This window comes from Rhododendron vialii, chromosome 3a, assembly GCF_030253575.1.
Source record: "Rhododendron vialii isolate Sample 1 chromosome 3a, ASM3025357v1".
Lineage (NCBI taxonomy): Eukaryota > Viridiplantae > Streptophyta > Magnoliopsida > Ericales > Ericaceae > Rhododendron > Rhododendron vialii.
In genome coordinates this window covers 5,200,014-5,227,998 of record NC_080559.1, presented here as the reverse complement: position 1 = coordinate 5,227,998, position 27,985 = coordinate 5,200,014, and the positions used below count along the sequence as shown (strand labels likewise).

Sequence of the window (27,985 nt, the reverse complement as noted above, 5' to 3'; positions counted from 1 at the left end):
ATCATCGGCTCGAACTCATTTTGGCAATAAATAAGCCGAGATGAGATTTGAGCCGTCAGATGCATGATCCGACTGTTCGGAGGTACGCAATACGGTACTACACACACCACTGCATAACCCAATCCCCCAATTCCACCTTCGCTGTTGTTCCTAATTTGATTAGCACATTATTCGTTTTTCTTTGTGTAAATAAAATCGACTCAACCGTTCCTCTAAGATATTTATTTTTTGAGTATTTAATTTTTATTTTACAAGACAGATCATTTTATAATAATATATCACATTTAATTCAAAAAATAAATACTTATTTTAGTTAGTGGAACACGCTCGAGTTTTGCAAAATGCTTACCCAAAAATTTCTCAATTCTTGTTATATTAAATTGGATTCAACAAATTAATTAAATACTTATCAAAATAATATCAAATGTTATCCGAACAATGTGGTTTTCGAAATGATTAATATTCTCGATAAACTCTACAATGTAAACAATTCTAATCATTCATTTGGGCTCGAAAAATGACTTACAAATGGCCCAAACTGGAGCTCAATCTAGGATTTTGGGATAATAGATGCAAAGAGATAGATAGAAGATACTAGTAATAATAGTCAACACACATACTCAATCCATTCGGATTTAATGGTCATTTTTTAGAGTTTGTATCATTTTTCAATCGATTATATCTTATAATTTATAATGTTTTATGTAATTTTGGAAACATTTTCTTATAGAACTAATTGAGATCTATCAAACAACATCCACATTGAATATAAAATTCATTACCAATTTAAAAATATACCTCAATTTTTATCCGGTTAGAATCGAACGAAAGACTATTAAATTTGGACGAAGGGAGTAATTAAATACTAAACGCTCGTGCAATATATTAGCCCCTTAAGGTTTCAGATTCAATTTTCTTTATCCGCAACTCTTTAGGTCCCCTCGCTGTTAAGCATAAACATGTAAAAATGAGAGAATTTGTAGGGTTTAAGACAAATTTCTTCTCATTCCCATTTTAAAGCTAGCAGTCAAAAAGGCAGCATCACAACTAAAATATCTAAATCCAAAATTAAACTCTTTTCCGTTAAAAAATTAAAATATTTCCCACTTTTTCTAAAGGATATTTCTAAAATCTCAGTCCAAGTGTACGTTGGAACGGTGGGACCCTTCTAGCCCATTTCCTTTCCCACTTGACACTTTAATCATACATCCTCCTCCTCCTCCTCCTCCTGCGGCTGAGAGAGCTTTCCTTCTTTAATAAATCCTCCACTCCCACTCCACGAACTTCCCCTTCTCACTCTCTCTCTCTACATCAGCCGAGAGCTCAGCTCACTCACTCTATCAACTCCGGTGATGTGATTGGACCCTCACCGACGAGATTTGGCCGGAGAATGGCGTACATGTGCACAGACAGCGGGAACCTCATGGCCATCGCTCAACAAGTGATAAAACAAAAGCAGCAGCAAGAGCAACAGCACCACCACCACCAGCAACACGAGCAACACCACCAGCAACCCGCGGCAGTGACGGGTCTGAACCCGTTCTGCCTTAACCCGTGGACCACCGCCAATGCCCCCGCCGCCCTGCCGTACGGGCTGCCAGACCCGTTTCACGACGGAGCGGCGGACGGCCCCGACCCGGTTTCCGGGTTCCATTTTCCCGCCTTGGACCACCACCACCACCACTCCGCCGCCGCCGTGGGTTTTAGGTTCTCCGATTACGTCGGTAGCGGCGGCGGATCCGGCGGGGAGTACGACTCGGACGAGTGGATGGAGAGCTTGATCGGTGGCGATTCGAGCGATTTCAGTCTCTACAGCTCCGATCCGTTCTCCGCTTGCCAGAGTCGACTCAGCATCGCTTCGTCTCCTCCTCCCCCGCCGCCGCCGTCTGATCTCAACCGAGTCATCTTTCCCGAGTCCACCATCCCGTGGGTTCCGTCTTCCCCTCAAAAGCCGAAGAACGACGTTGTTGTCGCCGCCGCCGCCGCCTCCTCCTCGAGTTCACGGCACTCATCAACGCCCCTGTTCACGGCTCTACTCGAATGCGCACAACTCGTCGACTCAGACCCTGAAAAAGCTTCCAAATCTCTGGGTACGCTTAGAGAATCCGTGAACAGACGCGGAGGTCCGAACGAACGAGTCGTTTACTATTTCGCCGAAGCTCTCCACAATAGATTATCAGACGCGGAGAGCTCCGGCGAAGACGAAAAAAAGGAAATTCTCAAAATGCCCAAAAAAATCTCCGAACCGGCAACGACTCCGTCCACGTCGGAGGAGGAACTCACGCTCTGTTACAAAGTGTTGAACGACGCCTGCCCTTACTCCAAATTCGCTCACTTGACGGCTAACCAAGCCATACTCGAGTCGACCCAGACGGCGAAAAAGATCCACATCGTCGATTTCGGCATCGTTCAGGGCGTTCAGTGGTCGGCCTTGCTCCAAGCCCTAGCGACCCGACCCGACGGAAAACCCGATTTGATCCGGATCTCGGGTATTCCGGCCAAAATCCTGGGTAAGTCACCGTCAGCGGCTTTACACGCCACCGGAAAACGCCTCAGCGACTTCGCCAAGCTACTGGGTCTAAACTTCGAGTTCGAACCGGTTTTAACACCGATCCAGGAGCTGAACGGGTCGAATTTCCGGGTGGACCCGGATGAGGTTTTAGCTGTGAATTTCATGCTCCAACTTTATAACCTGCTTGACGAACCCGAGGTCGGGGTCGAGACCGCCCTTGGGTTGGCTAAGTCGCTGAACCCGACGATCGTGACGCTGGGCGAGTACGAGGCGAGTCTGAACCGGGTGGGATTCGCAAACCGGGTGAAGAACGCGCTGGTTTACTACTCGGCGGTATTCGAGTCGATCGGGCCGAACCTGAGCGGGGACTCGCCGGAGAGGGAGCAGGTGGAGAGGCTGCTCCTCGGCCGCCGCATCACCGCGGTGGTCGGGCCGGGAGCTGGGAGGAGGAGGGAGCGCACGGAGGACAGGGAGCAGTGGAAGGTTTTGATGGAGAGCGCCGGCTTCGAGTCGGTTCCGATCAGCCATTACGCGCAGAGCCAGGCGGAGATACTGCTGTGGCATTATGATTACAGCCCGTTGTTTTCGTTGGTTCTGTCGGAGCCTGGGTTTCTGTCTCTGGCCTGGAACAAAGTTCCACTGCTTACTGTTTCATCTTGGTGTTAATTTTTTCTGCATTTCTGATGAATATTTTGGGGATGGGGCCCTTCTGCGGTGCCGAGCAGTCGATCCAGCTATTCATCTCTATAATGGACGGTTTGCGCTTAAATCCAATTTTAACTGTTCGTGCCGAAATGAATGTCCGGATGCCGTTCGGCACCCCTGGCAAGGGGTGGCTTGGTCTTGTTTTGTTTTGTCCACATTGGTGTGTTTTTTTGCTCTGTTGTGGAGTTAGAGAGTTGCCATGGAAGGGAACATGGTCTAGTTTAATTGAAGGTCCACTTTTTTTTTGTCAATGATGATAAAGTCTAGAATCACAAGAATATAGTACAATTGTAGATGTGGTATAGTCTGGTGGCTTTTTTTCGTACTCATTTTTTCGTACTCATCTCGATGATCGAAATTGTTCAGTACCGTGCTAAAAGTTACGCTAACATCATATCGATTGATGTGATTCGAACTGTATTTGTGTTGAATAAGAAAAAAAAATTGCAACGCTGCACTGGAATAGATAGAGCTGGTTTATTTCATGTACTTTAAATATGTTCCGAAACCATATAAATTGACATTTGATTAACTTGATTTTGATGTGATTGATATTCTCGATAGTTTGGATCAAAAATATATTCTCGATAGTTTTAAAATGTTGACGTTTTTAACCATCTAAGAGCATCTCCAACGGAAGATCTCAAATTTGATGTGAAGTTTGTAACTGTAATATTTCACACTAATTGACAAACCAACCCAAATGCTTTTTTTAGGCCAAATCATACGTGGCTTAAGACATAGATGAAAGGGGGAGGAAGCATGCCAATTTTGATTATGTATATCTTGCATGCCAAATTTCAAAAAATGACTATTTGTATTTTGACATAAGGGTTGGAAAATGATAATTTGATATCAAATAAATAGAATTTGACATTAAGGATTGGAGATGAGGTTTTGATGTCAAATTGGAGATGCCAAAATGCCATATCAGCCTTAAAAAAAAATTGACATCTCCAATTTGAAGTCAAAGGTTGGAGATGCTCTAAGTAAGCCCCGAAAAAGAACCAAAAAGGACTTAAAATTGGAGCTTCAAAGTTCCCATAGTAAATTAACCAGCAGCTTGATTTTATGTGTGTCCATATGGTTCATCTTGGATGATTATTTATATTTTCTTTCCTTTTGCTTTTGTTTATTTGATCGTGTCAGCTGTAAGAAATGGAGAAATAGAAAACAAGTACTGTTTGAAACTTTACTTTCCCTTTAAAAATAAGTAGATGCAACTTGCATATAGTATGAAGTATGAATTATATGAAACAAACATGTTACGGATTTAGACCAATGGTTACAGATCCGGAGACATTGTCGGATCCGTTTGGACTCTATATTTGCCTCATGAGATTCACGGACGACCTCTGGACACACCTGTATCCGGGTATGTGCAATTTCGTTGATGTTACGGAACTTTTCTAGAATCGACTCTAAGAGTCTATAATAAAACGCTTGAAAAGACAATTGATTTCTTTGAGGGTCAAGGGTCTATTGCTTTGATAGTGGATTCATGGCTAGTCCCTTTCCTAAGGAAGCCTATTACCCCTTTCAAATTATTGTATATCAAACGATCTTATTTCGAAAGACATCTACGTTGAAAAAAAAAAAAAAAAAAACCCGAATCGGACCTTGGTTTTACAGAAACGAATGATTTTTCATCGAGGTGGACAGAACCCGAATCGGCCTAAATCTGGACTCTGGAGCTTCCACTGCATGTCTATTTTAAATATATGCAAGTTGTGTTATGTAGTACTATTATGAATCATCCCCAGGCTTCTGATTCTGTATTCGAGTCGAAATCGCTTGAAAAAAAACAATCAGCAGTGCTACAGTCACCGACTTTGGGGTCATTGACCGGCTACCGACTGCATGTGGGGTCCACTCCGGGCCCCGCACGAATGATCCGAGCAGCTCAATAATTTTTAAAAAAAAAAACCGAGTGGGCTACGTGAGAAATAAGCTCAATCCGATGTGTGTACGTGCTCGTTCCAAACTTTCATTTTTGAACGGCTCGGATCATCTGATTTTGGAACAACTCGGATCGAGCACATACACACATCGGATTGAGCTTATTTCACACGTAGCCCACTCGGTTTTTTTTTTAAAATTATTGAACGGCTCGGATCATTCGTGCGGGGTCCGGAGTGGACCCCACATAGGATCGGTGGCCGGTCACCGACCCTCCCGGTCGGTGACTATAGTGTTTTCGAAAAACAATTTGGTTTCTTTATTTAAAGGGTGGTTCATTTTTTATTTTTGTCTTTGGATTGGATTTCGTCATGCCCATTTCACTTGTCTTTTGCTTGCACGAAATGATCAACTCAAGAAGATGTCGTTGTCTCCTGGTAACCAAGACTTCTTTGCTGACCAGTTTGTCGTATCTCTCTTTTTCCTTTTTCCCGACGGGATGTTCCGGCTAGTTTATGCGCGCGTCTCAACTAAATCCCTCTTCGGTCTGGCCAAAGTTAGACCGTCCATGCCGGAACCAAGAGAGTCAGGAGAATTTTCTTTTTTCTTGCATCCTAACCCCATGAATCTAACTAACCCAAATCAATTGTGAGAGGAGTAAAATCACCAACCAACCGGACCTACTTGGGGCCAGTTTGTCGCATCCAATGCAAGTGGTTGGTGTTTTGATTTCTGTCCGAGTTATGTGAAATTGTGGTCCATTGGCGTTTGCATAGTACTTTTGATAGTGGCTTCATTGCTTGTCCCTTCCATTCTCCGAAGGAAGGAAGCCATCGTCAGTCTCCAAAACTGTTAGGATTTTTTCCCCCTGTAACTAAGATGTCTAGGTCTCATTACACATACCTCAACTAATTCTGAAGAACTAATCCCATATGTACCGCTGTTTTTACCCCCTTCTATTCAAAAATGCTAGACGTCAGAAACCAAGGTTAGAACTTGGCATTCAACAAAATGTAGTAGTAGTAAAAAAGAAAAGGGAAACTTGAATGTCTCATACTAGTATAAAGAGTACTGCACTGAGTCTGGCAGAAATGATAAGCTGATTCAATTCAAATACTAGAAGATCACAAACCTTAGGCAATGTATGCCGCATCACATCCGTGCACGCACTGTGTCTCGTGCCTGTGTAATGTTTGTTGTTGAGTACAAAGTGCGCATTTCCGAACTTAGTTTTGATAGATCAGTATCAGTTAAGACTCATGCCCAAAATATAGATTTTGAGATATACTGTAGTTTTCATGCACTCAAGTGACTGACTATATTTGCTAGTGACTCCATATCTTTCCCTTTTAGAAAAAGTAAATTATCACATTGATAAACTTAAGGTCAAAGCTACAAAGTTCAACCAGTACAAACCAAACAAAAACAATTAAGCAGAACAAGGCAAGGACAATAACAACTGGTACTAAAAAGAATTGCAACAAGCATAATATCAAAACTGAGATAATCCTCCTCTCAAACTTGGTCTAAGCATCTCCAAGCCAGACGTGAAGTTTGAAATGGCATGCCAAGTGGATGAATCGGCATTTGAATCAATTCTAACCAAGATGCCAATTGTCTAGGTGTCATTTGATATCTCTCTCACGTCAAATTTTCTTTGATTTCTTTACCGGTTAAAACTTCCTAAACTAGTAAATTTGACATGGTGGTTGGAGTGTACATTTTAAAGATGTCAAATTTTGTCGCATAAGCCCAAGAAAAAAAAATTGACATTCCCAAATTTGAAGTCTAGGTTGAAGATGCTCTTAGGATTTTTTTACCTTGCAGTTCTTGCACTCGTTAGTTTTTAGCTTTAGAAGTTTATTCAGGACAAACATTGCTTCAGTAAACTGGAGAGAGGTCCAGCCATGATTCCAATTCTCTGAGTTGTAAAATCTCTGCACCAGAATGAGCAGTAGAACAAGACACAAGGGTACCATCACTAACCTCTGGATCGATTGATTAGCTTGGTGAGAATGAATCCAACCTTTTGGCTCCAACAATGTCAACAGTACCTTAGCTATGAGTTCCATTTGCAAAGCACAATATTCAACCTTGATCTGGAACGAAAATAGAAAGGGTCATTAAACTGAACAAAATGACAACCGAGAAGTATTAACTATAAAACCAAGGAAAGTTGGAAATCCTACAATATAAAGCTTCGATCTTGCCTTTCTAAAGCTTCTTTTATCCAAGGATCTTGCATCTCTTTCATTGAATAGTTTGATTCTGGCATTTACAAGAGACAAACGAGTACTACCTATAGCTAGAGCTAATTTGTCTTCATATCGTCGTATAAGGGTGGGAATGAAAGTATTTGACACGGGAGCTCCTTTCTATATTGAGGAGGAGATAGCAGAGGATATATTCATGAAGCAATGCCCTTGACCATCGTAAAGAGCACACCCCCTTATTTTGCTTTCGATGACCGTGCATTCTGCAAGCCGTTCGTGGGTGTAGCTTAGCAACATTATAAAAACCAAATAAGGTCAAACTACTTTACTTCTGCTTGCCCTAAAATGTAAGCAATATAAACACGAACGTTGTAGAAGATTACGGAGAACGTCAAATAGCAACGGCTATAAACTGGTGTAATAAGATGTATGACCACAATGACCTGGGCAGTTGCAAGTTGTCCTAATGATTTACAGCTTCACATTCAGAGAATCCATATCAATCACATGTTACAAGATCATCAAATCATTTCCAACAAACCAGAAGCCATTATAAACCACAGAATCTCCCTCTGATACAGCAAAACTATGGCATTTGAAAAATAGAAACGAAAGAACAGAAATGCAGAACTGATACCATCACTCAATAATATAAGGTTTGACGAACTGGGGGATGTTGTTGTGCGGGTGGACATGCTGCTGAAAGTCCTAAAAGTTGAAAAGACTCTACACATTACCGGACACGTATCCCCCATCTTATCCAAGTAACAATTGTCCTACCCAAGTATTCAATCTATTTTGATGAATCCATGTACTCTATATAAGTTATGCTTGACAAGGCCAGCCAAAATAGTGCTACTCCCTCGTAGCATTGTCAAGTTTAGTTACATAGTCTGAGATTCTATTGCAGCAGCTGCTATCCAAAGGTCCTAAAAGTTGAAATGACGCGAAGATACAGATGGGAACATCATATGTACAGACCTCCCGGGACAGGCCTCTCCACACAATCGAGAAAAATGGGGTTTGAGATCTTCACAACACTGTGCTTCCTCAAATCTTCATCCTTCCAAAACTGAACTTAACAGCCTCCCCACTCTCCGACACATCCTGCAATGACTTATAGAGTGAGCATCGCACTAAATACTGAAAATGTTTAGCCAAGGGCCGAGGGTAATGAAATTTGCTCGAAAACCAAAGAACCACCAAAGAAGCTCAATTCTTCTTCTTCCTTTTTAGCCAAAGTTACGATGTTAGAGAGTTAAAATTACTACAAGTTGTCTTGCTCCATCAGTTTCAACCTAGAACAACCTCATAGTAAAACAATTCGGCCAATTGCCTAGTTAAAAATTGGGATAAAATGAGTCAATAAACCAGTGGATACTAGAGTAGCTACATTTACAAGGGTTCTAGAAAATGTGAATATATTTTGCTACCTAACAATAGGAATCAGAAAATTGATAATGATATATTCTAAATAGGATAGCGATCTTTCACCAATATGGAAACAACAATGACTTGAAAACCAAGTTCTCGTATGAAGATGAATTCTGCTCAAGCTTGAGAAATTAAGGAGTCCAAAAGACATCTTGCTCAAGGAGACATATTACTACATGGTAGAATGCTGGTGGACGGCTCAGCAATCCAACAGAGTACACAAGCTATAATGTAGGAAAAAGAACCAAAGAATCTCACGTCTAATGTAACAAAAACCAAAGAGACCACAAACCCATAAGCCACAAACCAGTTCAATTTGCACCTCAGCTATGTTACATTTCTTGTTCTTAGAAACGGAAGGTCTATTGAATAGGAAAGGAAAGAGGCAAATATATGCAGTAAAAAGATATATGCAGTAAAATTATCTTTTGTAGGCGCCAACTAAACGTTTCTCTTCCTATTGAAGTTTAAAATTACAGTTTTGTTTGTCGTTGCCACATTTGTATATGTTCCATTGTCAGCAATGCATTGAAAAAAATAAAGAAACTGTCTGAAAAGGCAAATGAAATTACCACCGGGAAAGGGGAGAAATGGAAAAAACATCCAGTGAAACTAGAGGAGAGGGTACTTGTAACTTGTAAGAGTTAAGTTGGACCAATTAGGCCATGTCCAATCCTTAAATCTGTTTTTTGCTAGGAAGAATGAGCAACTCCAATGCTCTTCATCAAATCTTGTAACAGAATCCCAAATTTATCACCATTTTTATATCACTGAAAGATGAATGCTCCAAATCTTTACTCTTCAAAACCTTTCATCTCCAATATTACTGGATTTCATATAAGCAAAAATACAATCATTTCTAGTCCAACTAACACTAAAGAACAAGGCTAGGGAAAACATGGTTGCACTATTTATCATGCCATTGGCCAATGGCCAATAGGTGATAGCAGAAGCCAGAAAGCTAATGAAACAAGCCAATATGTTGCTTGTAGAAACGAATTCCATGGGGAAAAAAAATGCAAGCGAGGCTTGTGATTTGTACCCATGTATGAACTTCTATGCAAAATTCCATATCTTCAACAAAACCATCATCCCTCAGGAACCTCTGGAGATTGGAGAAGTTGAAGAAACTTTCATAGCTTCCAGTCTTGAAAATGAGTTTTGCATAGAGATAAAAGGGGAGAGAAAACCCAGAGAAGAGCTTACCCACAAATCTGATTTGGCCTTTTCTCTTACAGTCGAGCGAATTTGGTGAAGAACTCGCACTTCAGAGACGCCAGGTTGTCCAAAACGACGTCGTCCGGACTCCATTGAAACTTCGCATCTTCAACCTGCGAAGCTTCCATTGTATGGATTGAAACTTGTAATTGGTAAATTGTGAACTCATTTCGGATGCTTTCTGTGATCGAAAGTGTCCAAATTGTAGAACTTGTCGAGAAGGTAACCCTCGTTGAAAATCGTTTGAATATTATACCGATTAATGCACAATCGAAGATGATCTTTGTGAATTTATTTTTACGAAAATAGGTTTGTACATACTGGATCAAAACCATTTTATCACTGGACGGTCAAGAACTCGCGCTTCAGAGTTGCGAGGTTGTTCAAAACGACGTCGATGGGGTGGCCTCGCGTGTTTAACACAGGAGGTTTACGAGTGACGACGTCGTACGGACTCTCTTGGTACTTCTCAATTTGAACCTGCGAAGTCCGTAGAAAATTGTAATTGGTAAATTGTGAACTCATTTTGGATTATTTCTATGATCAAAACTGTTCAAATTTTAGAGCTTGTTGAGAAGAAAAATCGAAGATGAGATTATGTGAATCGATTGCTCATTGATACGTAATCGGAGATGATCTGTGTGAAGTTTTTTTTATGAAAATAGGTTTGGCCGCACTTGATGAAACCCATGTTGTGTACGTCTCTTTGCATGAAGTCATTTTGGATTATTCTATGATCGAAATGGTTCAGGTCGTAGCAATTGTCGAGATGATGAACCTGGTTGAAGATAACATTAATCGAATACTGATTAATACATTATCGGAGATGATTTGTGTGATTTTATTTTCATGAAAATAGATATGGCCGTACCGGATGAAACCCATTTTATCACTGGATGTGAATTCACTCCCTAGAGAGAGAGAGAGAGAGAGAGAGAGGGCGGTTGTTCAGCAGAAATGGAGTTTATTATGCTTAGGAAGGAATTCATGGGGCTGGTCTCTATCTGCAATTGTTACAGGGGTCTCTTCCACCCTTCAGGCTTCAACCCTAACTGATAACAATTAGTACTATGTTTATAATTGGATTTCATGGTCACTTACTTTTTTCTTTTTTTACTTTTCTGAAAGGCAATTTCTTATTTCATGGTCACTTCAATTTATATGCCCGACCTCGTTGTTTGTCTGCTTTTGCGGCATGTGTTATTGAGCCTTCTAATGCATTTGCTTCCGTCGAGATGCCGGTAGTTTTGTTTCATTCCTGTATTTTGCGGTGAAATCTTTGCGGTGAAATCTTGTAATGCCTTCAGGCGTTTGAAATGAAATTATCTACTTTTCAAGAAAAGAACAACTTCTTTGGCTGAGGGAATATCACAAATCACAACACAATAATTAGTAGTAATTATAAAAATCTCTTCTTATAGTTCACATCTGCTTTGGGGTAAAATTAGTAGTAATTCACTGCTCCAAAAGAAATATTCTTGCTTATTCAACGGTGTAGGTTTCACTCCAACAGACAATCTGGTTCCCTTTACTTTCACAATACATTGAATTTGGTTGTTATTTCATCCCTTGGAGATACCTTTGCATGTGTACTTTCAGGTTCCTTCCACACAATAACAGAACACTAGGCTTTACAGAAGAAAAAAGGGTGAGCAAGCCTAAATGCTGGTGCGGGGTGCATGAATGGTTGCAAAAAAGATTCTGTATAGCATTATATCCTGAGTTTTGTCAAAACTTTCATTATGAAAGTTTTTTTGCGTGGGCTCTCGCTTGCTCGGACTTGTGAAATTATTTTTCTCAATTAGCTAAATGTAACATTTTGGTATCTCGTTCTGTTGAAAAAGACACCTAACATAAGGTAGTAAGTTTAACTTTATTGAACCAATTTGCTTATACACTTCACATGCAAAATTCTATATAAGCAGCGGAAAACACCTAGCAACGAATCGCTCTAAGTTTTGGAATTGACAAGTATAATCGAGAACAAAGCATGTTGCAGAATGTTCCTGAAGTTGGATTATTTGAGTTTTGCCTATTCAATCTGCTATTCATATTGGGCACTGCACATAACTGACAGAAGGGCAAATGTTGATGAGTGAACTGTGTTGGATGAAGTAGTGTATTGTTCTGAATCCTGAATTTTTGGCATATGCTTATCATGTTGCTGTTGTTGCAGCAGCGTCAATAGGTATTGGCACTGAAACTGTGCATGTTCTAGCATTGCGTGGTGTCCATGTACCAATGGGCATCAGAAGAATGGCTTCTGGAAAAGAGGTCAAAGAAGCTATAGTTAAGGAAATCCCAAGTGCAAAAATTGAAGCTATGGGATTGGACCTCAATTTACTGGCATCAGTGAGGAAGTTGGCATCGGAGTTCAATTCATTGGGTCTTCCTCTGAATCTACTCATGCAAGAGATGTCGGGAATAATGACTGAATTCTCTCTCTCTCTCTCAACTTACGTTTTTATTGGAAGCTTAATTTCTGTAAGTTAGATGGGTTTATGCTTGTTCATGAGCCTGAAATGCCTTTCTATTATTTCAAGAAAATTATATTGATGCAAGAGAAAACTCTGAAAAGAAACCTCTGTGTGGCTTCATATATTGCATTAATAGATATCCATGTGGGCCTATCTGTGCCCAAAAGTGCAATTTCTTCTCTTGTGTTAGTATATTGGATGTTAGGCATATATCTTCTACGCAATCAATGGCAAGGTTGAAAATCTTATTGTCTACCATTTCCTTGTGTACTTGTTGGATAATCCTTTTCTGGCCTCATATTTTCAAACCCTCCACTTACAGTCTTAATTGGAGCTTGTTGACGCGTGGTATAGAAAGAAACCGTGTGCTAGTCCTTATCTTATTGGCAATAGCGTATCAAATGCTAGGCATCTATCTTCTAGACTATTGTGACAGCTTTCTGAAAATTTTCAACACCTTTACTTCCTTATAATTGCCAAGATCAAACAGTACCTCCCCTAGGGCGATTTGGCTATTCATATGTTCTTTTCTTGGCCACATTCACTCAGCTCAATCCCCTCATGGGTAGCCTTTGTTTCTAAATTTGGTAGAATGATTCAGTTCTATCTCCGGTTGAATGACATATCCATCTTTAGCAGGCTTGCTTGGTCTTAAGCTTAACTATGCGCACAACGCAATTCCTTTTTTTCGTTGTAAGTAATAATGCAGGAATCATGCAACTCCATTCATGCTTCCAAAGATGAGATAGAGCTACAGTTTGCAATAAACCACTTGGGTAAGATAAACTTGTTGGTGCAAATTTTTCGTAGGTTAGTGGTACATTCAAGTATTTGGAATGCTACATCTTTTGAGTTTGGTCACTTTTGGCCCTTGCCGATTCCTGAACTTTCTTTTTCTGCATAAGTTAGAAATACTAGGCTTGATGGAAGCTACGGCAGCTAATTTTTCTTTTTTGCTGTCGCTGATGTCGGTTAAATTTTGGTTAAGTTGTTAGTTCACTGATTGGTGTTAGTAGGGTAAGTGATTTAAGATGTTCTGTCATCTTCTTGCAGGTTTTTTTTTTTTTTTGAACAGCACATTTTCTTTTGACTGATCTAATGTTGGAAACCATGAAGAAAATGGCGCGGAGAACTAGCAAAGAAGGTAGGATTGCAAATGCATCATCAAGACGGCACCATTATTCATATCCAGAAGGGATCAGATTGGACAAAATTAATGGTCAATCAGGGTAAGACTACGTTGGAGCCATTACTACACATTCACATATCAATTTACAATCAACAGTTCCCGTCCATTTTCCATTAGGAGTTAGAAGTAGCTTGTTTGATCAATATAAGTAACTTATGCTTGAGCAACAAGGGGTAAATGCGTTGCAAGAGCAGATATAAGCTACTCTGCCTCTCTCTATGCCATGTGATTAATCAGACAGCTAACAATACACCACTGCCCCTTGCAACTTTTCTAAGCTTTGAATGCAGGAAATACTTCATATTCTTCGAGGGATTCATCGAATTCCAAAGGGCTTCTGAATCATATTGCTCATGTTGTTATGGTAAAAGCCTCTTTGTTTGAGTATTCTAATCGGCACTTCATCGTTTCTTTGCAGTTTGCACTAACAGGAGGATCCGGGTTGGCCAAGTCGCTGAACCTGTTGATCGTGACGCTGGGCGAGTACGAGGTGAGTCTGAACCGGGTGGGATTCACCAACTGGGTGAAGAACGCGCTGGTTTACTACTCGGCGGTCTTCGAGTCGATAGGGCCAAACCTGAGCAGGGACTCGCTGGAGAGGGAGCAAGTGGAGAGGCTGCTCCTCAGCCGCCTCATCGCCGCGGTGGTCGGACCGGGAGGAGGAGGGAGCGCACAGAGGACAGGGAGCAGTGGAAGGTTTTGATGGAGAGCGCTGGCTTCGAGTCGGTTCCGGTCAGCCATTACGCACGGAGCCAGGCAGAGATACTCCTGTGGAATTACGATTACAGTCCGTTGTTTTCATTGGTTCAGTCGGAACCTGGTTTTTGGGAATGGGGATGCTGCCAAGCACCCCTACCAAGCTTGTGCTGAGCAGTCGATCTAGCTATTCATATCGGCAACCGACGGCTCGAATCTTGACCAAGCAATAGACGGTCCAAACATGTATGCGCTCAGATTTCATGCCGAGATAAACGGCCGGATGCCGCTCGGCACCTACTTGGAAGGGGGTGCTTGGTTTTGTTTTGTCCACATTGGTGTGTTTTTTTTTGGCTCTGTTGTGGAGTTAGAGAGTTGCCATGGAAAGGAACATGGCCTCGTATAATTGAAGGTCCACTTTTTTTTGTCGTATAATTATGGATGTGGTATAGTCTGGTGGCTTTTTCTCGTACTCATCTTGATGATTGAAATCGAAATTGTTCAGTACCGTGCTAAAAGTTACGCTAATTGCGTATCGATTGATGTGATTCAAACTGCATTTGAGTTGATTAAGAAAAAAAGATTGCAGCATTGCACTGGAATAGAGCTGGTTTATTTCATTCACCTTAAATATGTTCCGGAACCTTATTACAATTGACATTTTATTAACTTGAACTTGATTTTGATGTGATTGATGTTCTCAATAGTTTTGAAATGTTAATGTTTTTGACCATCAAAGTAAGCCCCGGAAAGAACCCAAAAAGGACTTAAAATTGGAGCTTCAAAGTTACCATGGTAAATTAACCAGCAGCTTGATTTTATGTGTGTCCATATGGTTCATCTTAGGATTTTTTTTACCTTGCAGTTCTTGCACTCGTTAGTTTTTGGCTTTAGAAGTTTATTCAAGACAAACATCGCTTCAGTAAACTGGAGAGAGGTCCAGCCATGATTCCGATTCTCTGAGTTGTAAATCTCTGCACCAGAATGAGCAGTAGAACAAGACACACGGGTACTGTCACCAACCTCTGGATCGATTGATTAGCTTGGTGAGAATGAATCCAACCTTTTGGCTCCAACAATGTCACCCTTGGCAATGAGTTCCAATTGCAAAGCACAATATTCAACCTTGATCTGGAACGAAAATTGAAAGCTTCGATCCTGCCTTTCTAAAGCTTCTTTTATCTAAGGATCTTGCATCTCTTTCATTGAATAGTTTGATTCTGGCATTACTAGGAGACGAAAGAATTCTAGCTATAGATATAGCTAGAGCTAATTTGTCTTCAAATCATCGTATAAGGGTGGGAATGAAAGTATTTGACACGGGAGCTCCTTTCTATACTGAGGAGCAGATAGCAGAGGATATATTTACGAAGCAATGCCCCTGACCATAGTAAAGAGCACACCCCCTTATTTTGGTTTCGATAACCGTGCATTCTGCAAGCCGTTTGTGGGTGTAGCTTAGCAACATGGAAACAACGATGACTTGAAAACCAAGTTCTCACTACGAAGACGAATTCTGCTCAAGCTTGAGAAATTAAGGAGTCCAAAAGACATCTTGCTCAAGGAGACATATTACGTACACAATAGAATGCTGGTGAACGGGTCAGCAATCAAACAGTGTATACAAGCCATACTGTGGGAAAAAGAACAAAAGAATCTCACATGTCTAAGAAGTAAGAACAAAGACCAAAGAGACCACAAACCCATAAACCACAAATCAGTTCAATTTGCACCTCAGCTATGTTACATTTCTTGTTCATAGAAACGGATGGTCTCTTGAAAGTTGAATAAGAGATCGAGCAAGCAGACAAATACTTCTTTCTATTCATGAGATTATCAATTTCGGATTATATTCGAAGAGGTAGAGACACATTCTACCAGGGAAATCTAACTCTACCATAAGGAACAAGTTTTCACGGCACTCACACCATTTTATGAATTATGTTTCCATGTAAGGCTCATCCAAAAGAAAGGAAAGAGGCAAATATATGCAGTAGAATTATCTTGGTAGGCGCCAACTAAACGTTTCTCTTCCTATCGAAGTTTAAAATTGCAGTTTTGTTTGTCGTTGTGACATATATGTTCCATTGTCAACAGTGCATTAAAAAAAATTTAAAAAATCGTCTGCAAAAGCAAACGAAATCACCACCGGTGAAGGGGGAAAACGGAAAAAAACATCCAGTGAAACGAGAGGAGAGGGTACGTGCAGGAGTCATGTTGGACCAATTAGGCCATGTCTAATCCTTAGTCTGTTTTTTGCTAGGAAGAATGAACAACTCCAACGGTCTTCATCAAATCTTGTAACAGAATCCCAAACTTATCCCACATTTATCACCATTTTTATATTATTGAAAAATGAATGCTCCAAATCTTTACTCTTAAAAACCTTTCATCTCCAATATTACTGGATTTCATATAAGCAAAAATACAATCATTTCTAGTCGAACTAACACCAAAACAACAAGGCTAGGAAAAACATGGTTGTACTATTTATCATGCCATTGGCCAATAGGCGATAGCAGAAGCCAGAAGCCAATAGGCAATAGCAGAAGCCAGAAAGCTAATGAAACAAGCCAATATGTTGCTTGCAGAGCTACAAGAGAATCAGACGAGGCTAAAAGCCTAAAACCAATATGTAGGTGCAGCAACGAATTCCAAGGGGAAAAAAATGCAAGCAAGGCTAGAAAATGAGTTCGTATGAACTTCTATGCAAAATCCCAGTATCTTCATCAATATCATCATCCCTCAGGAACCTCTGGAGATTGGAGAAGTTGAAGAAACCTCTGGAGATTGAAGTCTTGAAAATGAGTTTTGCAGAGAGAAGAGCTTACCCACATCTGATTTGGCCTTTCTCTTGCAGTCGAGCGAGTTTGGTGAAGAACTCATAGTACAAAGACGCGAGGTTGTCCAAAACGACAGAACCAGTCCATCGCTCATTACGAAAATGAGCGATGTTAATCGCGCATTCATGAAATGCGATATATGGAGCATGACGCATTCCGAAAATGCGTTTTTACCAACTAAAATAATATGACGCATTGAAATGCATTATACAGTATTCATGTATTAGAACCCGAACTTTTCAAACATTTCGAGTTTTAAAATCCGAAATTTTCTAAATTTTTCGAGAATGTGTATCTGAATGCCAGCAAATTATTATTATTTTTTTGAGTTAGGTGGTGTTAAAGGAGGTGGTGATGGCAGGTCTGGGGTGGTCCGGTGCAAACCTTTTGTCAGGGAATCGCGCTAGCAGTGGTGGATCGGAAGAAGTGCTGTTGTTGGTGGTCGCATGGAGGTCGGTTGCAGAATTGCAGAGAAAGCGAGAGCAGATATGTTGGAAATCATATCGAGTAATTGAAGTAATTTACCTTTCTTGTATTAGACTCCACAATTAGAGGGTTCTCCTTAATTGTAGCAGTAAATTAGTATTGTCCTAGAATAGGTTTAGAAAGGTTGTATATATTCCTTGTACCCGTACTTCAATTGAAATAGATATAGAAAATTCTCTTTCATACCTTATTATTTTCATGGTATCAGAGCATCAATCTGGTGGCTCTTGATTTGTTCTTATCTCTATTGTTTGAAGCTCTCAAGGGTTTCCACACCCTTGCCTTCACTCAACATGGGCGATAGCCAGAATAAGGAATCTATGGTTGAGTCCTCAAGTCCTTTTTTTATCCATCCATCAGATCATCCTGGTCTTTTACTAGTCACGAAACGTCTTGACGGCAACAACTATGCAACATGGAGACGCTCCATGGTGATTGCACTCACTGCCAAAAATAAAATTGGTTTTGTTAATGGTGCAATCAAAGCCCCGGACGCAGCCAAGAAACCTATCGATTACGCACTATGGGAGCGCTGTGACAAAATGGTTCTCTCATGGCTTCTCAACTCCGTCGAAGCAGATTTAGCGGACGGTGTTGTGTACGCTGAGACGGCACAAGAAATTTGGGGAGATTTCCATGATCGTTTCTCACAAGGCAATGCTCCACGAATTTTTCAAATTCAAAAGTCAATCAGTTCACATGCACAAGGTTCTATGTCAGTTTCCACATACTATACAAAGCTCAAAGCTTTATGGGATGAACTTGCATCCTATAAAACTCAACCCACTTGTTCTTGTGGCGGAATGAAGGTCTACCATGAACAACGGGAACATGATCAAATTATGCAATTTCTCATGGGTCTGAATGAATCCTACAATCCCATACGCGGTCAGATTCTTCTCATGAATCCTTTACCAAGCGTTCGAAAGGCGTACTCCTTAGTCACTCAAGAAGAAAAACAACGGGAAATTGGTTCCTCCTCAACTGAAAATTTTTCTCTTGCTGCAACAGTGCAAAAATACAAAGGCAACCCATAGCTTGCACCAAGTTCTTGCTGGGCTTTCTGAGGAGCAATGCCAACAACTCACCACTGCCATGGTAAACTTGTCCAAACCATCCTCCGAAAACTCGGATGTCTTTGCTAATGCAGCAGGTCGGTTTCATCCATCTCTTCCATCCATTAGTTCCATTTTTTCTAATTCTTGGATTCTTGATAGTGGAGCTACGGATCATATCACATCTGATTCCTCTCTTTTTTCTCATAGTAATCCTTCTCTTATTCCTTCAGTTAACTTACCTACAGGATCGTCGGTTCCTATTGATTCTACGGGCACAATTCTTTTTAATAAAGACATCACTTTAGAACATGTTCTCCACGTTCCTTCCTTTCATTTAAATTTGATGTCCGCTAGTAAACTCACAAAGTCCCTTCATTGTTGTATAATCCTTTTTGCTGATTTTTGTGTCATCCAGGACTTGGCTTCGGGGAAGATGATTGGCTGGGGTAAGCAGAATAACGGCCTCTACTACATGTCACCGTTGACCAAAGCCTCACTTTCCTGTCATGCCTCTTCACCTTCCTCAATCTGGCACCAACGTCTTGGACACCCTTCATTAGCTCGTCTTCAATTATTTTCAAAATTGTTTCCTTCCATGTCTATTTCATTTAATAATGATTGCGTTGTTTGTCCTATGGCTAAGCAAACACGAATTCCGTTCCCCTTGAGTAAAACTTTAACCTTTTCACCATTTGAATTATTACATTGTGATATTTGGGGTCCATATCGTATTTCCTCACATACTGGTGCACGTTACTTCCTTACAATTGTGGATGACTTTACCAGGTGTACTTGGGTCTTCTTGATGACATACAAATTTGAAACACAGGCCTTGCTTAAATCCTTTTTTGCTCTAGTCTGTAATCAATTTAATGTCACCATTAAAACTCTCAGAAGCGATAATGGATCCGAATTTATTTCCATGCGGGATTTTTTTCTCACCCATGGCGTTGAATTTCAACGCTCCTGTGTTTCCACCCCTCAACAAAATGGGGTGGTTGAGCGTAAACACCGACATATTCTTAATGTTGCTCGTGCTTTGCGTTTTCAATCTCATCTTCCATTGTCTTTTTGGGGTGATTGTGTGTTAACTGCTGTGTACCTCATTAATCGTTTACCCACTCCTTTGTTGGCAAATAAATCTCCATTCGAAGTACTTTATCATAAACTACCAAATCTTGACCATCTTCGTGTTTTTGGTTGTTTGTGTTATGCTACGGTAGTTCATCCAGCTCATAAGTTTGACTCTCGTGCACGACGTTGTGTCTTTCTTGGATACCCTGCTGGGCAAAAAGGTTACAAACTTTTTGACTTGGATTCCAAAACCTTTTTTGTTAGTCGGGATGTAAAATTTTTTGAAACCAGCTTTCCTTACCAGTCAAAAGCTAACCCAAACCCGATTCTCACTCGTCCTACAGTCTTACCTCGTTCTCAACCCGATCAGCACTCATACAACCCCACCTCACCAGAAGCATCCTCACCTTTGCCCAATACCTCTGGGCCCGCTTCCTCTTCGCTGCCCGAGCCCAATTCTTCACTTGATCCTCTAACTCAGCCTATATCGCCACGTCGTCACTCAACCCGTCCTACACAGCCCCCTCTTTGGCAACGCGATTATGTTATGTCTTTTGCTTCTGCTTCCCCTGGTCAGTCGTCCTCCTCGGCGCCGGTTCTTCCTCCAGGTACTAAACATCCCTTGTCTAATTTTCTTTCCTATCATCGCTTGTCTCCTTTGCATCGTGTATTTCTTGCTAACATTTCAGGAACCACTGAGCCCAATTCCTATGCTCAAGCTACGTTAGATCCTAACTGGCAACTTGCCATGAAGGTCGAGTTAGATGCATTGCAACTCAATTGCACATGGACTCTTATGCCATTACCGGCTGGTCATACATCCATTGGGTGCAAATGGGTGTTTAAAATCAAATACAATGCTGATGGCACCATTGAGCGTTACAAAGCTCGTCTCGTCGCCAAAGGTTACACCCAAATTGAGGGTGTTGATTACAGTGAGACTTTCTCTCCTACTGCCAAGCTTACTACTCTCCGCTGCCTTTTATCTGTTGCTACTGCTCGTAATTGGTTTATTCACCAACTAGATGTTCAAAATGCCTTCCTCCATGGTGACTTGCACGAGGAGGTTTATATGGTTCCTCCTCCTGGACTTTGCCGACAGGGGGAGAATTTGGTGTGTCGGCTGAATAAATCTCTTTATGGACTTAAACAAGCTTCTCGTAACTGGTTCTCCAAATTTTCAACTGCTATTAAGAAAGCAGGTTTCCAACAGTCTATGGCTGACTATTCCCTCTTTACCAAAGTTAATGGAGATTCTTTTACAGGTGTACTTATATACGTTGATGATATTCTCATTACAGGGAATAATCTTAAAGAAATGGAACACCTTAAATCTTTCCTTCTCAAACAATTTCGCATCAAGGATCTCGGTGACTTGAAGTATTTTTTAGGCATTGAATTTTCGCGATCCAAGAAAGGTCTTTTTATGTCCCAAAGGAAATATGCCCTAGATATTTTACAAGATGCAGGTTTGACAGGGGCACGACCAGAAAAGTTTCCAATGGAACAAAATGTAAAATTGAAACCCACAGATGGTGATCTACTCAACGATCCGACGAGATATAGGAGGTTGGTAGGGAGACTAATTTATCTTACTGTCACAAGACCAGACATTGTTTATTCAGTTCAGAATTTAAGCCAGTTTATGCACCAGCCAAGAAAACCACACATGGAGGCCGCACTGCGTGTTTTGAGATTCATTAAGGGTACACCTGGTCAAGGCTTGTTTTTCCCAGCTGTGAACAATCTTGAGTTGAAAGCTTATTGTGATTCAGATCATGCAGGTTGTCCGACGACAAGAAGGTCAACTACAGGTTATTGTGTGTTTCTAGGTGATTCTCTTGTTTCATGGAAATCCAAGAAACAGTCAATTGTTGCTCGTTCATCTGCAGAAGCCGAGTACAGGGCCATGGCAATCACATGCCTTGAAATTACATGGCTGCGCTATATATTGCAAGATTTAAGAGTCAATCAAAAAGGCCCTACTCCTTTGCATTGTGATAATCAAGCTGCATTGCATATAGCTGCAAATCCGGTTTATCATGAAAGAACGAAACATATTGAAATTGATTGTCACATTGTGAGAGAGAAGCTGCAAGCTGGCGAAATTTCTCCAATCTATATTTCTTCACGGGATGAGCTTGCAGACATATTTACAAAAGCCTTGGGAAGAGATAGCTTCAATTACCTGAGTCGCAAGTTGGGACTTCACAACATTTACTCTCCAACTTGAGGGGGAGTGTTGGAAATCATATCGAGTAATTGAAGTAATTTACCTTTCTTGTATTAGACTCCACAATTAGAGGGTTCTCCTTAATTGTAGCAGTAAATTAGTATTGTCCTAGAATAGGTTTAGAAAGGTTGTATATATTCCTTGTACCCGTACTTCAATTGAAATAGATATAGAAAATTCTCTTTCATACCTTATTATTTTCAAGATATGAGAGAATACCGACCTTTTGTGGTGTTGGTGTTGTGCTGGTGATGGTGAATGGTTGGGAATAAAACTGGTGGTGCAGTTGTGGCGTGGTGGTGGTTATGGAGGAAGAGTAGCAGGTGTGGCGTGGTGGCGGGGAAGAGTTCAAAATTTGGGGAAAAATTAGGTTTGGAGAGAGAAGGATATTTTGGCAATTTCATGGATATTTGTTGAGTTACGTATAGCTATTTGTTGTAAGGTTTGTGGGTTAGGTTTAGAATATGTTACATTTAGAAAAATTTTGATTGTAAATAGCTTGCTCTTTGATTACTTGCGAACTCATAATGAATTCTTTTTATGATCAAAAGTGTCCAAATTGTACAACTTGTCGAGAAGATAATCCACATTGAAAATCATTTGAATATTATACCGATTAATACACAATCACATATCACATAGATGATCTTTGTGAATTTATTTTTACGAAAATAGGTTTGTCCATACTGGATCAAAACCATTCTATCACTGGACGGTGAAGAACTCGCGCTTCAGAGTAGCGAGGTTGTTCAAACGACGTCGACGGTCGTCACTCCTAAACCTCCTGTGGTACGGTTTAGGAGTGACGACGTCGTACGGACTCTCCTGGTACTTCTCAATTGAACCTGCGAAGTCTGTCGAAACTTGTAATTGGTAAATTGTGAACTCCTTTTGGATTATTTCTGTGATCGAAACTGTTCAATTTTAGAGCTTGTCGAGAAGAAAAATCAAGGTTGAGATTATGTGAATCGATTGCTCATTGATACGTAATCAGAGATGATATGTGCAAAGTTTTTTTTATGAAAATAGGTTTGGCCGCACTTGATGAAACCCATTTTGTCACGGTCTCCTTGCAGAGAGTAGTTTTTAAATTGTGAACTCACGACAGATTATTTCTACGATCGAAATGGTTCAGGTTGTAGAAATTGTCGAGATGATGAACCCGGTTGAAGATAACATTAATCGAGTACTGATTAATACATTATCGGAGATGATTTGTGTGATTTTATTTTCATGAAAATAGATATGGCCGTACCGGATGAAACCCATTTTATCACTGGATGTTGTGAATTCACTCCGGAGAGAGAGAGAGAGAGTGCGCGGTTGTTCAGCAGAAATGGAGTTTATTATGCATTTTCATCGCGCTCTACAGCTTAGGAAGGAATTCATGGGGCTGGTCTATCACTGCCATTGTTACAGGTCTCTTCCACCCTTCAGGCTTCAACCTGATGACAATTACTATGTTTATATTGGATTTCATGGTCACTTTCTTTTTTCTTTTTTACTTTTCTGAAAGGCAATTTCTTATTTCATGGTCACTTCAATTTATATGCCCGACCTCGTTGATTGTCTGCTTTCGCGGCATGTGTTATTGAGCCTGCTAGTGCATTTGCTTGCTTCGAGATGCTGGTAGTTTTGTTTCATTCCTGTATTTTGCGGTCAAATCTTGTAATGCCTTCAGGCGTTTGAAATGAAATTACCTCTTGTTCAAGAAAAGAACAACTTCTTTGGCTGAGGGGATATCACAAATCACAACACTAATACACTAATAGCCAAAAATCTCTTCTTCTAGGAGTAGTTCACATCTGCTTTGGGGTAAAATTAGTAGTTATTCACTCCTCCAAAAGAAATATTCTTGCTTATTCGACAGTGTAAGTTTCACTCAAACGGACAATCTGTTTCCCTTTACTTTCACAATACATTGAATTTGGTTGTTATTTCATCCCTTGGAGATTCCTTTGCATGTGTACTTCCAGGTTCCTTCCACACAATAACAGAACACTAGGCTTTACAGAAGAAAAAAGGGTGAGCAAGCCTAAATGCTGGCGCGGGGTGCTTGAATGGTTGCAAAAAGATTCGGTATAGCATTATATCTTCAGTTTTACTAACCAAAAAAGAAGGGGAATATCCTGAGTTTTGTCAAAACTTTTATTATGAAAGTTTTCTTGCGTGGGCTCGCTTGCTCGGACTTGTGAAATTATTTTTCTCAATTAGCTAAAAGTAACATTTTGGTATCTCATTCTGTTGAAAAAGACACCTAAGGTAGGAAGTTTAACTTCATTGAACCAATTTGCTTATACACTTCACATGCAAAATTCTATATAAGCAGCGGAAAACACCTAGCAACGAATCGCTCTAAGTTTTGGAATTGACAAGTATAATCGAGAACAAGGCATGTTGCAGAATGTCCCTGAAGTTGGATTATTCGAGTTTTGCCTATTCAATCTGCTATTCATATTGGGCGCTGCACATAACTGACAGAAGGGCAATTGTTGATGAGTGAACTGTGTTGGATGAAGTAGTGTATTGTTCTGAATCCTGAATTTTTCGCATATGCTTATCATGTTGCTGTTGTTGCATCAGCGTCAATAGGTATGTGTGTGTTCTAGCATTGTGTGGTGTCCATGTACCAATGGGCATCAGAAGTATGGCTTCTGGAAAAGAGGTCAAAGAAGCTATAGTTAAGGAAATCCCACGTGCAAAAATTGAAGCTATGAGATTGGACCTCAGTTTACTGGCATCAGTGAGGGCGATTCGGCTATTCATATGTTCTTTTCTTGGCCTCATTTACTCAGCTCAATCCCCTCAGGGGTAGCTTTCATTTCCAAATTTATTAGAATGAGTCAGTTTTATCTGGTCTAATAACATATCCATCTTTAGCAGGCTTGCTTGGTCTTAAGCTTAACTAGGAGCTAAACGCAATTTCTTTTTCATGTTGTAAGTAATAATGCAGGAATCATGCAACTCCATTCATGCTTTCGAAAGACGAGATAGAGCTACAGTTTGCAATAAACCACTTGGGTAAGATAAACTTGTAGGTACAAATTTTCCATAGGTTAGTGGTACATTCAAGTATTTGGAATGCTACATCTTTTGAGTTTGATCAGTTTTGGCCCTTGCCGATTCTTGAACTTTTTTTTTCTGCATAAGTTAGAAATACTAGGCTTGATGGAAGCTTCTGCAGCTAGTTTTTCTTTTTTTGCTGTCGCTGTTGTTGGTTAAATTTTGGTTAAGCAGTTACTTCACTGATTGGGGTTCGTAGGGTAAGTGATTTAAGATGTTCTGTCATCTTCTTGCAGGTTTTTTTTTTTTTTTGAACAGCAGATCATTTTCTTTTAACTGTCCATGAAAAAAACGGCGCGGAGAACTAGCAAAGAAGGTAGGATTGTAAATGCATAATCAAGATGGCACCATTATTCATATCCAGAAGGGATCAGATTGGATAAAATTAATGGTCAATCAGGTAAGACTACATTGGAGTCATTACAACACATACACATCAATTTGCAATCAACATTTCTCGTCGCATTTTCCATTAGGAGTTAGAAGTAGCTTGTTTGATCAATATAAGTAACTTATGCTTGAGCAACATGGGGTAAATGCGTTGCAAGAGCAGATATAAGCTACTCTGCCTCTCTCTATGCCATGTGATTAATCAGACACCTAACAATACTCCACTGCCCCTTGCAACTTTTTTAAGCTTTGAATGCAGGAAATGCTTCATATTCTTTGAGGGATTCACCGAATTCCACAGGGCTTCTGAATCATATCGCTCATGTTGTTATGGTAAAAGCCTCTTTGTTTGAGTTTTTTAGTCCATCTGCACGTCATCTATTTCTTTGCACTAACAGGAGGATCCTTTATTTTCTTAGTTGGTACTTGGTATTAGCCCCATAGGCCATAAATTAGATTTTTTTGTTTGGTTTCTTTGTAACAGTGGAAACGTCCTCCCCGATTATGTACCTTGACTATAATACACTCTCATGGAAAATAGAACAGGAATTACTTGCAGACATACTTTTCTTGGTTCCCAATTTTAACATGAAAGCAGTGACTATTCACCCCTACCAGAGACTTGGGTGATTCATAACCTTCTTTTTTGTCGCTTGTCATTGTGGAGTTTTTCCATGTGATCACTTCCATTAAGATACTGTGCATACAATGCTCTGGACTTTCAATGAAGGAAACATGGTAATGTGCATATAAATTGATTTGGGTCTTTAGGTTTGCCATCTCTGATACCATTTGGCTTTGATTTGGGGGCATGGTTCCGCAGCAAAACAGGTATAGGGGGGCCATTGTTTCAGTGGTATTCTGAGAGCAGCCACTTTGCTCATATTGCCAAAGGTTAGGTCTGTCTCTACTCCTCCTCCGCCCATACCCCCCAATGATTGGGGACTAAATGGGTTCTGTTGTTGTTATCACTTCCATTAAGAATTAGTTGCTTGTTCAGAACACGAAAAATAGAGGACATAGACCTTTTGACATTTCTTATTGTAAGGCTGCTGCTGAAAAGGAGCCTGCGGTGTAGCTAAGCAGCTGCTGTGTTTCCAGCCCAACAAACTGTGCTTATAGACTTGAAAAGTCGATCTCTATGTATCCATGTTATGTAAAAGGAACATATGCATACATATGCATACATCGATCTCTCTTTCCAAGGTCAAGGTCTAATTTTTGCTCCTTCAAGTGAAGTGCCTCTTTAACTTATCAGTCGGAATAAATGAAAGGGAGCAATCTGTTTTGGTAATCTACAAAGCTTGGAGTTCAGAATCCCATGGTTGCAACTCAGTTATGGTCTCCCCTTTCGGGAAAATCAATGGAATGCGAATTGTGATGTGGCCATGTCTGGGATGAGAAATGAGGCTTTGTCTGCTGTTGTTTTTAGAGATTTCAAAGAGACAATTGTTGATGGAGTGGTGAGACCTCGTACGGTTAATTTGGTTCTGGCAAGGCGAGGAAATGTCAAATTGGTTGGCCGGGTTGATGGCCGAAGATTTGGGGATGTCTAATGTTATTGTGGAGTCAAATTGTCGGCAAGCAATTCTCCTCTGCATGAATTGGATTGGTAGAGCAGCTAATAGAATAGCAGCCAAGCTTGCCTCTCTGGCTCTTGGAAGAAATCTGCCTCGCCCGTGGCGTGCTGTTTGAGATGTTTTCATATTCCTGATATTGGTGTTTCTTCTTAGCCTTTTGGCTGTGTATCTGATCACAAAGAAAGAAATATAGGGTATGTCATGAAGGAGCGCGGACGGCTAGAGTTTCTCTAACTAGACGCCTGATTTTTTATGAAAGCACAATTCAATGAAACGCTAGGCAGGCAATTTTGAAGATTGAATTTCTCTTTTCTGAACTTGCCTGAGTTCCAATCATTAAAAATCAAGCAAAAGCAAGATATTAAGGTTGGCCCTTATTCTTCTATTAAAACAGTAGGTTCACCCATATCAAAACTGCATTTTGAAGGGTACCAAAAGACTAATTTTGTACTATAAAAAAAATTCAACTACCAATCACTTGTAAAGACTTCGAACGGTTAAACTTAAGTCGTTTCTCTTAGCTTTCGGGAGCTTTTTGAGTTTTGTGTACGTTCAAATTTTTGTATGTGTTTGTTAGCTTTGCGCTAAATAAAAAATTATAACTTTTACCCTCATATTTTTTAAAACATTTATGATAAAACCCAAAAAGATTCAATTTTTTTTTTCGCGTTTGTTAGTTTTGTGCCAAATTAAAAGTAACAAAATTATGATTTTTATCCAAATATTTTGGGCTTTATCTTCATTATTTTAAAAAATATTTGGGTAAGTAAAAAACTTTGACTTTTTTTTATTTCGGTCGTTTCGTTGAGACGAATAAATAATTCACAAATTTTGGCGCAAAATTAATAAACGAGATTTTTTTAATAAGGACAAGAGAAGCAACACCTAAGTGGATATTGATGGAAGGTAGACTTT

The 27,985-nt window shown here is 40.2% G+C and overlaps 3 protein-coding genes and 1 non-coding gene across 5 annotated transcripts; 3 read left to right on the top strand and 1 right to left on the bottom strand.

Moving 5' to 3' along the window:
• Positions 1 to 1,131: 1,131 nt before the first annotated feature.
• On the top strand, positions 1,132 to 3,560 carry LOC131320968 (SCARECROW-LIKE protein 7-like). Its single transcript, XM_058351913.1, has one exon. It carries the CDS (start codon positions 1,391 to 1,393, stop codon positions 3,176 to 3,178), a length of 1,788 nt encoding a protein of 595 aa, XP_058207896.1. The 5' UTR covers positions 1,132 to 1,390; the 3' UTR covers positions 3,179 to 3,560.
• Positions 3,561 to 6,457: 2,897 nt separating this feature from the next.
• On the bottom strand, positions 6,458 to 10,109 carry LOC131321068 (uncharacterized). Its single transcript, XM_058352084.1, has 3 exons — positions 10,095 to 10,109; positions 9,806 to 9,994; positions 6,458 to 7,215 (listed from the first exon to the last, which is right to left on the bottom strand). Exons 1-3 carry the CDS (start codon positions 10,107 to 10,109, stop codon positions 6,922 to 6,924), a joined length of 498 nt encoding a protein of 165 aa, XP_058208067.1. The 3' UTR covers positions 6,458 to 6,921.
• Positions 10,110 to 13,167: 3,058 nt separating this feature from the next.
• On the top strand, positions 13,168 to 14,937 carry LOC131320394 (scarecrow-like protein 4). Of its 2 annotated transcripts, XM_058351095.1 has the most exons (3): positions 13,168 to 13,475; positions 13,575 to 13,687; positions 14,066 to 14,937. In XM_058351095.1, the coding sequence occupies exons 2-3, from the start codon at positions 13,615 to 13,617 to the stop codon at positions 14,515 to 14,517; spliced, it is 525 nt and encodes a 174-aa protein (XP_058207078.1). In that variant the 5' UTR covers positions 13,168 to 13,475; positions 13,575 to 13,614; the 3' UTR covers positions 14,518 to 14,937. The 2 variants fall into 2 exon arrangements, 1 of the variants encoding a protein (XP_058207078.1); XR_009198215.1 differs by lacking the exon at positions 14,066 to 14,937 and adding an exon at positions 13,938 to 14,036 and having other exon boundaries at positions 13,168 to 13,687.
• Positions 14,938 to 26,212: 11,275 nt separating this feature from the next.
• LOC131321471 (small nucleolar RNA snoR100) lies at positions 26,213 to 26,320 on the top strand. Its single transcript, XR_009198516.1, has one exon. It is a non-coding gene; the product is annotated as a small nucleolar RNA snoR100 (small nucleolar RNA).
• The last annotated feature ends 1,665 nt before the right edge of the window (positions 26,321 to 27,985 follow it).

Bases quoted from the DNA above. Each gene is read 5' to 3' on its own strand.
- LOC131320394 (XM_058351095.1), top strand. From the start codon at position 13,615: ATGCATCATCAAGACGGCACCATTATTCATATCCAGAAGGGATCAGAT. The intron at 13,688-14,065 runs GTAAGACTACGT...GTTTCTTTGCAG, and splicing joins AAAATTAATGGTCAATCAGG to TTTGCACTAACAGGAGGATC.
- LOC131320968 (XM_058351913.1), top strand. From the start codon at position 1,391: ATGGCGTACATGTGCACAGACAGCGGGAACCTCATGGCCATCGCTCAA.
- LOC131321068 (XM_058352084.1), bottom strand. The intron at 7,216-9,805 runs GTACAAATCACA...TTTTCGTTCCAG, and splicing joins GCATAGAAGTTCATACATGG to ATCAAGGTTGAATATTGTGC.